The following is a 12,786-nucleotide window of genomic DNA, read 5'->3' as shown; positions in this document are numbered from 1 at the left end:
AGCACATTGAATATAGTCGCAGAGAGTCCCTGTAATCCTAGATTCAGATCATTCAGGCGAGAAAAAACATTTCCCAGATAGGCCAGTCGTGTGCGAAACTCGTCATCATGCAAGCGGTCAGACAAGTGAAAATTATGGTCAGTAAAGAAAACATTAAGCTCGTGTCAATACTTTTCCCCTTGATAACCAGCGCACTTCTGCATGTTGTAAAAGTGTTACTTGGTCGCTGCCCATATCATTGCATAGTGCAGAAAATACACAAGAGTTCAGGGGCCTTGCTTTAACAAAGTTCACCATTTTCACGGTAGTGTCCAAAACGTCTTCAAGCTGTCAGGCATTCCCTTGGCAGCAAGAGCCTCTCGGTGGACGCTGCAATGAGCAACTGCTGGCACGCGTGTTATCACTCCACTGTGTCTCCCTGTCATGGCTTTTGCGCCATCAGTACAGATAACAACATGAGCAGCAGCTACGTTTGGCTACATACGGACCGTTAGTGGAATTCCCGTGAGAAAGTAATGGTTAATGTGATTGGATGTTAATCATTTCACTAGGCTACCTGTATTTGACATTGTGTTGTTATTTTACAGAACACTAGATGGTTTCATTTTATTTTTGGCAGTGAAACGAGGCTACTCAGGCGACAAAAAAAACCTTACCCAAATGTATAGCCCCGTTCAAAAATATAAATGGACTGTTTGAAAATGTGGGGCAGAAAAGGGAACCACATTTTTATTTGGCATACCCCTGTACCCCAGTTTGGGAATACCTGCTGTAGAGAACCACAGTGACTGCTTCCTGTCCAGACAGACGGTAAATGACCTATTGTGGGGTCAGTTTGCACCCCACTGAGAAACGCATGAGCTCTTTAGCCCAGAATCATGATCATAGCCACAGGCTCTGTCCATAGTATTGGCTTTGACCAGGACTAGATGTGTGCTGACCTGTACACGCCTACAGCCTCCTTAGATGTCCTCTCCAGATGTCTGAAGCGCATGGCCATGGGGAGCTCCAAGCTAGTGGCACGTCTAGGAGAAAAGGCATAAGCAGAGAAGATGAGCTTCTGACCTTTCACGTTGAACTCTTGGAAAAGAGTCACTAGAGACTCTAAGACACAAGAGGGTAGAACACATTTGTAACATTTATTGTTTGGGGGAAATAGTTGCAGAAATGACGGAATGGTTTAGTCCAACCATAAAGATCACTTTAGGGGAGTTACAAATACAGGAATGGACAACATTTCAATAGTGAATTAGTCACAGCTTTGAAAACGATTGTGTAAACCTGTAGTTGTACAGCTGGCTCCTTTGTTACTCATCAGACCGAACGAATACATTGATATGTCTACCAACTTATAAATGGATCATTTGTTGATGTGAAAGTTGTTTTTCAAAGGAACAACATTTGCAGCCATGTACAACAAGTTCTAAGAATGTTCCGCTGGACAAGATCTTTCATGGACTAGCTACTGCAGTATTTAAGCCAAAGTTTCCTTTTTTAAGATGTTAGCATTTAGCTAGCTTCCTTTGCGATGGCCAGCATACAATAACTCTGTAATCTGACCTTGTGGATTTGAGTGGGACTTCATCCTCCTCCTCATCGTAGGGGTTGATGTCAGGGAGCTGGCGGTGCTGGGAAGCCAGGAAGTTGAACATGTCGAAGGTGGACTTCCTGTAAGAGAAGACAGGAACAAGGCGTTATGTTAAATTTTACAGTATGCAGACTTTCTTTATCATAGTTATTTTTTGCCCAGCACTGGTGTAGAATTTGGGATGTGGACATCACCCACACACTCTTCATATGTTAATGAAGGGAGCAGCATAGACATCATACAGGTCTTATTTCCAGCTTACTCCGACTGTGGAGTTGGAGATGACTCACATCGAAACACAACAACCACAGACATCCTTTGTTCCTCTAAACCTGACAGCTGTCTACATTCAAAACAGACATTTCACCAATACTCCACACAGAGAGACTAGCTTTCACTGAAGTTGAAAACCACCTACAGACGGAAAAACCCAGATTCTCTAGACATTTGCTAGACAGTGGTATGGGTTGACCAACTGCAAGGTCAGGACAAAATAATGCCGGTTCCCACCATTACACTTGTGGTGATTTACCAATTCTCAGAAATGTCCAAATGAATACATTTGTATTTATTAAACGTCTTCCAAACTATGACTAATGATTAGGGTTGCACATTTTGGGGAATATTCAGAGGTGGAAACTTTCCATGGGAATTAATGGGAATATATGGTTATTAACGGAAATACACTACCGTTCAAAAGTTTGGGGTCACTTAGAAATGTCCTTGCTTTTTAAAGAAAAAATGTGCTTGTCCATTAAAATAACATCAAATTGATTAGAAATACAGTGTAGACATTGTTAATATGTAGTAAATGACTATTGTAGGTGGAAACGGCTGATTTTTTATGGAATATCTACATAGGCGTAAGAGGCCCATTATCAGCAACCATCACTCCTGTGTTCCAATGGCACGTTGTGTTAGCTAATCCAAGTTTATCATTTTAAAAGACTAATTGATCATTAGAAAACCCTTTTGCAATTATGTTAGCACAGCTGAGAACTGTTGTTCTGATTAAAGAAGCAATACAACTGGCCTTTAGACTAGCTGAGTATCTGGAGCGTCAGCATTTGTGGGTTCGATTACAGGCTCAAAATGGCCAGAAACAAAGAACTTCCTTCTGACACTCGTCAGTCTATTCTTGTTCTGAGAAATGATGGCTATTCCATGTGAGAAATTGCCAAGAAACTGAAGATCTGGTACAACGCTGTGTACTACTCCCCTCACAGAACAGTGCACAACTGAGCAAAAGGACAAGTACATTAGTGTCTCTAGTTTGAGAAACAGACGCCTCACAAGTCCTCAACTGGCAGCTTCAATAAATAGTACCCGAAAAACACCAGTCTCAACGTCAGCAGTAAAGAGGCGACTCCGGGATGCTGGCCTTCTAGGCAGAGGACCTCTTGCTCAGTTGTGCACTGGGGCCTCCCACTCTTTCTATTCAACAGTCATTTACAACATTCAAATTGATCAGAAATACATTGTTATGTTATTTTAATGGACCAATTGTTTTTGCTTTTCTTTCAAAAACAAGGATATTTCAAAGTGACCACAAAACTTTGAACAGTAGTGTATATGCAAATTAATATTAATACCATCCTGATGTCCTAGCCATGTCTGAATCCTGGCTTAGGAAGGCCACCAAAAATTCTGAAATGTCCATCCCCAACTACAACATTTTCCGCCAAGATAGAACTGCCAAAGGGAGTGGAGTTGCAATCCACTGTCTGCAGAGTTCTGTCATGCTATCTAGGTCTGTGCCCAAACAGTTCGAGCTTCTACTTTTAAAAATCCACCTTTCTAGAAATAAGTCTCTCACTGTTGCCACTTGTTATAGACCCCCCTCAGCCCCCAGCTGTGCCCTGGACATCATGTGAATGAATTGCCCCCCATTTATCTTCAGAGTTCGTAATGTTAGGTGACCTAAACTGGGATATGCTTAACATACCGGCCGTCCTACAATCTAAGGTAGATGCCGTCAATCTCACACAAATTATCAAGGCACCTACCAGGTACAACCCTAAATCTGTAAACACGGGCACCCTCATATATATCATCCTGAACAACCTGCCCTCTAAATACACCTCTGCTGTCTTCAACCAGGATCTCAACAGTCACTGCCTCATTGCCTGCGTCCGTAATGGGTCCACGGTCAAACGACCACCCTTCACCACTGTCAAACGCTCCCTAAAACACTTCAGCGAGCAGGCCTTTCTAATCGACCTATCCCTGGGGAACCTGGAAGGATATTGACCTCATTCCGTCAATAGAGGATGCCTGGTTATTCTTTAAAAGTGCTTTCCTCACCATCTTAAATAAGCATGCCCCATTAAAAAATTGAACTAAGAACAGATATAGCCCTTGCTTCACTCCAAACTTGAATGCCCTTGACCAGCACAAAAACATCCTGTGGCGTGCTGCATTAGCATAATATAGCCCCTGTGATACACAACTTTTCAAGGAAGTTAGGAACCAATATACACAGGCAGTTAAGGAAAGCAAAGGCTAACTTTTTCAAACAGAAATTTGCATCCTGTAACACAAACTCCAAAAAGTTCTGGGACACTAAAGTCCATGGAGAATAGGAGCACCTCCTCCCAGCCGCCAAATGCACTGAGGCTAGGAAACACGTTAATCTAGAATTTCAATAAGCATTTTTCTACGGCTGGCCATGCGTTCCACCTGCCAACTCCTACCCCGGTCAACAGCTCTGCACCCCCCACAGCAACTTGCCCAAGCCTCCCCCATTTCTCCTTAACCCAAATTCAGATAGCTGATGTTCTGAAAGCGATGCAAGATTTGGACCCCTACAGATCAGCTGGGCTAGACAATCTGGACCCTCTCTTTCTAAAATTATCCGCCGCAATTGTTGCAACCCCTATTACACCTCTCTTTCGTATCGTCTGAGATCCCTAAAGATTGAAAGCTGCCGCGGTCATCCCCCTCTTCAAAGGGGGAGACACTGTAGAACTAAATACAAACAGTTACAGGCCTATATCTATCCTACCCTGCCTTTCTAAAGTCTTCGAAAGCCAAGTTAACAAACAGATCACCGACCATTTTGAATCCCACCGTACCTTCTCCGCTATGCAATCTGGTTTCCGAGCTGATCATGGATGCACCTCAACAATGCTCAAGGTCCTAAACGATGTAACCGTCATCGATAAAAGACAATACTGTGCAGCCTTCTTTATTTCGCCACTTTGACCCATTTATTGCTTTACCTCACTAATCTTACTACATTTGCACACACTGTATATAGATGTTTCTATTGTGTTGACAGTAGGTTTGTTTATCCCATGTGTAACTCTGTGTTGTTTGTGTCGCACTGCTTTGCTTTATCTTGGCCAGGTCGCAGATGTAAATGAGAACTTGTTTGATGTTTTTTTGCATACATCATCCAGGAGGATCCTCTTGATGGGGCTGTCCATATGGCCATTTCTTGGAGAGACTCCTTCCCCTCCAGGAGACTGTCAAATATGACAACAACACCACCCCAACGGGTGTTGCTGGGCAGCTTCGATGTGGTGCTCTTATTCTTCTCACTTTGCTTGTTGAGGTAGATTGCTGCTATAACTTGATGACCCTTCACATACCTAACCATTTCCTTGGCTCTCTTGTAGAGTGTATCCATTGTTTTCAGTGCCATGATGTCATTGAGGAGCAGATTCAATGCATGAGCAGCACAGCCTATGGGTGTGATGTGAGGGTAAGACTCCTCCACTTTAGACCAAGCAGCCTTCATGTTTGCAGCATTGTCTGTCACAGGTGCAAATACCTTCTGTGGTCCAAGGTCATTGATGACTGCCTTCAGATCATATGCAATGTTGAGACCAGTGTGTCTGTTGTCCCATGTGTCTGTGCTCTTGTAGAATACTGGTTGAGGGGTGGAGATGTAGTTAATTATTCCTTGCCCACGAACATTCAACCACCCATCAGAGATGATTGCAATACAGTCTGCTTTCTCTATGATTTGCTTGACCTTCACTTGAACTCCGCATCCAGCAAATGAGTAGATAAAGCATGTCTGGTTGGAGGGGTGTATGCTGGGCAAAAAACATTCAGAAATCTCTTCCAATACACATTGCCTGTGAGCATCAGAGGTGAATCAGTTGCATACACAGCTCGAACAAGACATTCATCAGCATTTCTCTGACTACGTTCCTCCACTGAGTAAAAAAAAACTTCTGATTCCAGGTGGACCATGAGCTGTTGCTATCGATAGGGTGTCTCATCATTTTCACCTCGAATAGAAGTAGAGGGACTTTTGTCAAAGGTTGCTTGCTGTGAGCACAGAGGGAACTTTATGCACTTGGCCAGATGATTTTTCATCTTTGTTGCATTCCTCACATATGATTTGGCACAGTATTTGCAACTGTACACAGCTTTTCCTTCTACATTAGCTGCAGTGAAATGTCTCCACACGTCAGATATTGCACGTGGCATTTTCCTGTAAAGATTAGAAGAAAAAAACAGTAAAAAAAAACTAAATACAATTCCATGTACAGTTAAATAGTTAGATTAAACAACTCCTTTGTAAGATAAATGTTTTAAAATGAAACATGTATAGAAACAGGTGAACTAACACTCAGTTAGCAGGCTCAAGCAAGCTAAAACCCACATGGTAGCAAAGTCTAACTAGCAGAAACTGTTAACAAGTTAGAAATTATTTAAACAAACTTTGCTGTAGGCTACTAAACTCAGCTAAAAAAGAAACATCCCTTTTTCAAGACACTGTCTTTCAAAGATCATTCATAAAAATCCAAATAACTTCACAGATCTTCATTGTAAAGGCTGAGTAAGGCTGGACTGAGAGCTTGTAGGCCTGTTGTAAGGCAGGTCCTCACCAGACATCACCAGCAACAATGTCGCCTATGGGCACAAACCCACCGTCGCTGGACCAGACAGGACTGGCAAAAAGTGCTCTTCACTGACGAGTCGCGGTTTTGTCTCACTAGGGGTGATGGTCGGATTCGCGTTTATTGTAGAAGAAATGAGCGTTACACCGAGGCCTGTACTCTGGAGCGGGATCGCTTTGGAGGTGGAGGGTCCGTCATGGTCTGGGGCAGGGTGTCACAGCATCATCGGACTGAGCTTGCTGTCATTGCAGGCAATCACAACGCTGCGCGTTACAGGGAAGACATCCTCCTCCCTCATGTGGTACCCTTCCTGCAGGCTCATCCTGACATGACCCTCCAGCATGACAATGCCACCAGCCATACTGCTCGTTCTGTGCGTGATTTCCTGCAAGACAGGAATGTCAGTGTTCTGCCATGGCCAGCGAAGAGCCCCGATCTCAATCCCATTGAGCACGTCTGGGACCTGTTGGATCGCAGGGTGAGGGCTTGGGCCATTCCCCCCAGAAATGTCTTGCAGGTGCCTTGGTGGAAGAGTGGGGTAACATCTCACAGCAAGAACTGGCAAATCTGGTGCAGTCTATGAGGAGATGCACTGCAGTACTTAATGCAGCTGGTGGCCACACCAGATACTGACTGTTACTTTTGATTTTGAACCCCCCTTTGTTCAGGGACACATTAATCCATTTCTGTTAGTCACGTCTGTGGAACTTGTTCAGTTTATGTCTCAGTTGTTGAATCTTGTTATGTTTATACAAATATTTACACGTTTGCTGAAAATAAATGCAGTTGACAGTGAGAGGACGTTTCTTTTATTGCTGAGTTTATTTACTAGTTAACAAAAAAACATGCATGTCATAAAATATATTCACCCCACCCAGTATTGTAATCAAAACTTACCAGAAAGCATGTTGTCCTTGGCTCAGACAGTGTAGTAGTGTGGGCACAATAGCATCTCATTAGTGTGCAAGATCTTGAGAATCAGCTGTACATGTGATGGAAGAGTGGACTGCACGTGATGGTAGAATGCACTGTGCATGCAGAGGGTTGCAATTCCATTGAATTGGGGATAGTTTAACCAAAATATGTCACAAAACCTAGAATTGCCTTATATGTATCCCACAAAAAAGGTTCACTGTTATAAGCTAAGTTTTTTTATGAATTTAAGCAAAATTCCCCAAAATTCCCATGGAAAATTTCCGGAAATTTCCCGCAATGTTTCCGACCTTTTGCAAACCTACTCATGATACCTAGGAAGTATTGGTGAAATGTTAACAAGATATGTAAGATCAATCTGTAAGACAACTCAGACTCAATTTACAAATTACACTCCAAAATAATGACTTCCCTTATAATTTCTATATTTAACTTCCAGGGCCCCAGAAGTGAACAGAAAACAGGGACACTGACCTGAGGTAGACCTCAGAGCGGGCACATCCAGAGGGGTTGACAGGCAGGTCCTCCTCTTGGCTGATCTGTTTAAAGAAGCGGAAGGCGTGGCTATGGCAGCGACGGGCCCCCTGGAGCTGCTCCACCAGGAAGACCACCGTGTCGTGGAGCAGGCCCAGCATACGGGCACCTGTCATCCCAGAGAACGACAGCTGCCTAAGCCTGGCCCCTGCCCGCGCCTCCTGGACACAGTCTATCACTGCCCTCCAGGCCACTGAGGAGGGAAAGGAGGGGGCAGAGAAATAGAGAGAGAAGAGTAAGACGTGAGTAACACAGCATAACACACAAATGTAATACATATGGAAATTAGCCTATTACACAAGTTAATTCTAGCCAAGTGCGAGAACAAGTGTTTTTCATAATCTTATGTTTAGTCATATGTAGAAATAGTGGGTATTTGTGCAGAAATCATTGCCTTGAGTATTGGGAAATGTAATTCTTTCTAAACGAACACTCCACAGATAAGACACATGCAGTCTATTCATTTGCCCTTTCCTCCCTGAAACCTCACCCTCTATGCTGTCTGCCTCCACACTGAAGCCGTCATCGCTTTTGATCTCGAAGCGGAGGTGGGGCTGGTCTCGGCTGGGAGGGCACTCATCATCCTCGTCTGATGGCAGCAGCTCATCATCTGAGCATGATAGAGCACCTGACAGGATGGAAATACCACAGGGTATTTTCAAATCAGGCAGACTTGTTTACAGAGTACAGGTATAAGAAGTATCATCAGTCATCATCATCCAAGTCATCGTCATACAGACATACTGTTCATTCGGCACCATTACACATAAGTACCTGAGTATTTGTTCCAGTCAGTCAGGGCACTGTTCTGTTTACCCATGTCCCCCCCAAATCGAGGTATAGACAGGCGGTCCCAAGGCCCTGGCCTGTGAGGAATACAACAAGAGAAACACTGAAATCGACTGGATACAGGCTGTATATCACTCTCTGTATCAGATACACACTTTCAGGCAGAAATGCAGCGATGACAATTGGAGAGCATCGGGCAAACTAGGAGCTGTATTGTATATTGGTAAATGAGTGGTGACAGTTATGACAATCTCAGTTATGACTCCAAAAAAGGTTTCTATGCACGACCTGCTCTTTATCGTTACTGACATCGACAGTTCTATTTCAGGAGTAAAACGCCTTGTTCCATTTGTCATATCATACTGTAGGTTACTAATAGTCAGAGGAAGAGTTAAGAATAAGGTTAAAAATAGCCAGACATGATCTTATCGACACTAAAGAGAAGAGGCCCACACTGGAAACACGAGCAACCAAATGTGAAGAAAAAAAAATATTTCAATATGATTCTGACCTTAAGCATTGTTGCAGATGTAGCAAGTTAACCACTTTTAATAAAAAAGGAATTTTACAAGAGACTCAGCGGCCATTAAACATAAAGGCATGACTATTCTTGTATTATTCATTGAAAATAATATTTGTACATTTTGTCTCATTACTCATTTCATTAGATCACTGCCCTGATAAGTTCCAAAAAGACTAACCTTGTGCTTTCAGAGTCACTCAAGTGCTCCTCCTTTAGCTTGTCCAGGTCCAGCACACCTTTCACCGTTGGGGTTTTAATGCGAACTCCCCCAGCCCTGCTGGAGACAGCAGCAAAGCTGTCTTTAGGTACCAACAAGTCCTCCTTAGCACTAGGGGGCTCTGGCTCTAGGAAGTCTGTCTTGGACTTCTTTGTGGCACCAATGCGATCTGAAAGGGAGGACACCCTCTTCATACGGACATGGGCGCGAGGAGGGCGGGGTGTTGAAACAGACAGTGTGGTGGCTGCGGGCTCGGGTTCGAAGAGTAGTCCTGGGGGCAGGACCACAGATTTCAGGGAAGGGTTGTTACGGAATGTGGAGGGACTCAATATGCGCGGACCGGTCCGGTTTGGAGTGTAGTTACTGGCCATAGCTTGGTTGATGATGGCTTGTGCGCTCTCAGTCTTGGTCATGGAGGAACTGCCGTCCTGACCAGCAAACTCAAACAGGTCTGCAGCTTTGTCAGACTTCTTTCTCCTAGAATTTGTGGAAGGTTCTTTCTTCTTTCTGGTTTTCTTCATCCCTGGTATAGCTCCTTCTGCAGATACACTTGCGTTCCTCCTGGGTTTCTTTACCGCAGTTGCTGCCACTGTCCCATTGCTGTTATGAGTGAGCAGTTGAGTGATGGTAGCTGGGTTCTGAACCACAGGCGTGGCCATCCTAGGGACATGGGTTGGCATGGCAGTCCCTGTAACTGGAGTGGACATTGTACCAGCTGCTGCCAAGGTGGCAGACAGGGCATTGCTCTGAAGGAGGCTGGCAATCTGAGTGACACAGTTATAGGAGGGAGAGCTCTGACTGGGCAGCTGGAAGGTGTTGCTCTCTGGGTTCTTCACAAAGATCTGGCCCAGGCGGTTGACCAGCAGAACGTGAGGTGTAGGGTCCACGTTAGGACCACCCACTTCCTTCACAGTAAGGATAGCGTGGCCAGGTAGTCCCTGAGGTAACAGCGTCTGTTGGGGCTCCAGTGGCGGCCTGGGGGTGGAGAAGTTGATGGAGATGGTGTGTCCCATGGCAGCTTCCTTCTGCAGAGACGTGGAGCTGTATCCGTTAATCATCACAGGGGCAGAGGAGGGCTGAAGCGAAGAGAGCATGGGGTGACACTGGGTGGATAGAGCATCGGAGAGAGAGCATATGGAGGGAGAGGAGGATACAATGGTAATTGCTGTGGAGACCATGGCCTGGGATTGTGTGGAGAATACAGGCAGAGAGACTGATCCATAAGATGGGAGACTGACACTTGATGTTGCAGATAAAATGGGATCAATTTGAGAGGACAAATGTGGAAGGGCACTGTCTGGAATAGGTGCTGATAATTTGGTACAAAAGGTCTCCATGGGCGGCAAGACTGTTGGCCCTTGGGAGGATGTCAGGGGTTGTAGCGAGATGCTAGTGAGAGGTGGCCTTGAAGGGTTAAAGCCAGGCAAAGAGAACTGCACAGAGGGACTCATTTGTAAAGGGTTCATCCGGGCTACGCAGGGGTTAGGGAAGTCTGAGGAGATAAGAGAAGAGGGTTGAAGAAGCTCCAACAGGGTGCCCTGACTACTGCTCAACGATGGATCTCGTGAACTCTCTGTCAAGTGGTTCATGTAAATGGCAGATCCATCTGTGGGCGATACAAAGTGACCACTGTTAGAATCCAAGAAGAGGTCTTTTGGGTCTTGAGGCTGATGGGTTTCCATGGGAGCATCAACCTGGACAGGGACCAGCTCAGTGAAACAGGTGCTGGGGGAGGGAGGATCACACCTCTCAAGAACAAGTGGAGCCCCAGGGACAAAGTCTAGAATGGAACCTTGAAATAAATCCTCTGGGTAGACCGTATCAGGCACCTTAGTATGGACAACGTCCGGCAGAGTTCCTTGAAGGGGTGCAATCAGCACTGGTTCCTGGGCTTCTAAGGAGGGGACTGAGTTCTGTTGCTCTAGAGGAGTTGGGAAGGTGTATAACTGCAGGGGAGTAGTATTCACATCAGCAGGGCTGTATGTTGTGGATGGGTCCACTGCATCTGGTCTTCGAGCTTCTGGTGAGATCTCAGTTGGTGCAAGGGTCACACTGTCCAATTCAGTCCCAGCTAGTTGTGTGGCATTAAAGGCTTTGGATGGATCATGGGGTCTATACACTGGGGGAGGTTTTGTAGCAGGGAGTTCAACTCTGGTTGTAGACTTGAAAGGGTTGCTAAGGGGTGACTGATCTGGGACAGGGCTTCCAGAGTCTGCACTTAAACCATTTGTTGTAATTTTTACTTCAGGCGGAACATGCGTTTGAGCTGGGTTCTGAACTTGACTGGCGCTCTTCAGTTTCTGAGCCCCATCTGTGGTTGTCACGCTGGCATCACTCTCAGTCCCATCGTCCACACCGTCCAGCTGAGGGATAGATCTTGAAGAGGGAGAGGCAGGAGCCTGGGGTGGGTCCCTGGAGCCTGTGCGACTGATCACAGTGTGCGAGAAGTCAAAATAGTGCTCCATGTCCTCATCAGAAGAAGTGTTCCCCCAGTCTTGCCTGGTGGATGCAGCTGAGCGGGTCAGGGCTGTACGAGTCTTTCTCTTGCGAACCTCGGGCTCCCAGAATTCCTCTTGGTTGTCGTCGCCCTCCACGTCTATCTGGGCACCACAGGTCATGGCCACTCCCTCATTCACTAGCGTCTCCTCAATCTCAAGCTCAGTCTTCAACTCGGAGACAATGGCCACGTCAGAGTCCCCGTGGAATGGTATGAAAGTGCCCCTAAGTGGTGAGGTGCTGTTAGATACAGGGTTATCCTCCGGTTCTGGGGAAGCCAGGAAGTTGTGTGGTACCTCAACTGAGTCTGACTGGTTCAGGTCAAAAGACAGCCTGGGTCTATTGGAGTGCTGGACGGTTGGGGAGAGTGACAGACAAGGGGAAGGGAAGCTGCCCACACTGTCTTCCCACGGTGGCTGGGGAAAGAGTCCTGAAGTAGAGTGAGTCATGTTCCCGGGGCATCGGGCAGAGGAAGCACTTCGACCTCCGACAGGGCGGGCAGAGGTCAGCAGGATATCAGTAGCACCGAGGGGAAACAGCGGAGAGGTGGGTACGGAGGCCTTGGGATGCATGGAGCCACCAGTGCGGAGGGTGATTAGTCCAGATCCAGTTGGACAGCCTTGGGGTGGGGAGGACATGTCCCTACGGGTTTGGGAGTGGGGGCTGTGGCGACGGGGCCTGCGTGTCTCCTCCAGGTCACTGATGGTCAGGATGTGGTGGGGTTTGGACTTGGTAGCTCCTGCAGAGGAAAATATATCAGATAGCAGTGAGACAACTGAACGGCACACAAACAATTAATGCTTTCTGTGTAATATCTAGAAATCACTCAAAACCTGACAATTGTTTTTTT

At 45.8% G+C, this 12,786-nt stretch overlaps 1 protein-coding gene across 3 annotated transcripts in view; it reads right to left on the bottom strand.

Moving 5' to 3' along the window:
- LOC115177337 (histone-lysine N-methyltransferase 2A) overlaps window positions 1-12,786 on the bottom strand; it is an 80,919-nt gene that overhangs the window by 1,899 nt on the left and 66,234 nt on the right. For all 3 annotated transcript variants that reach the window (XM_029738028.1, XM_029738029.1, XM_029738030.1), the window contains 6 exons: window positions 9,402-12,675; window positions 8,686-8,777; window positions 8,402-8,539; window positions 7,852-8,104; window positions 1,561-1,668; window positions 942-1,025 (listed from right to left, as the gene is read on the bottom strand). In XM_029738028.1, the coding sequence (XP_029593888.1) occupies window positions 942-1,025; window positions 1,561-1,668; window positions 7,852-8,104; window positions 8,402-8,539; window positions 8,686-8,777; window positions 9,402-12,675 (3,949 nt within the window). The remainder of the gene's footprint in view (window positions 1-941; window positions 1,026-1,560; window positions 1,669-7,851; window positions 8,105-8,401; window positions 8,540-8,685; window positions 8,778-9,401; window positions 12,676-12,786) is intronic.

This window comes from Salmo trutta, chromosome 37 (assembly GCF_901001165.1).
Source record: "Salmo trutta chromosome 37, fSalTru1.1, whole genome shotgun sequence".
Classification (NCBI taxonomy): Eukaryota; Metazoa; Chordata; class Actinopteri; order Salmoniformes; family Salmonidae; genus Salmo; species Salmo trutta.
The sequence above is the reverse complement of the archived record's forward strand: the minus strand, read 5'-3'. Positions and strand labels throughout refer to the sequence as shown.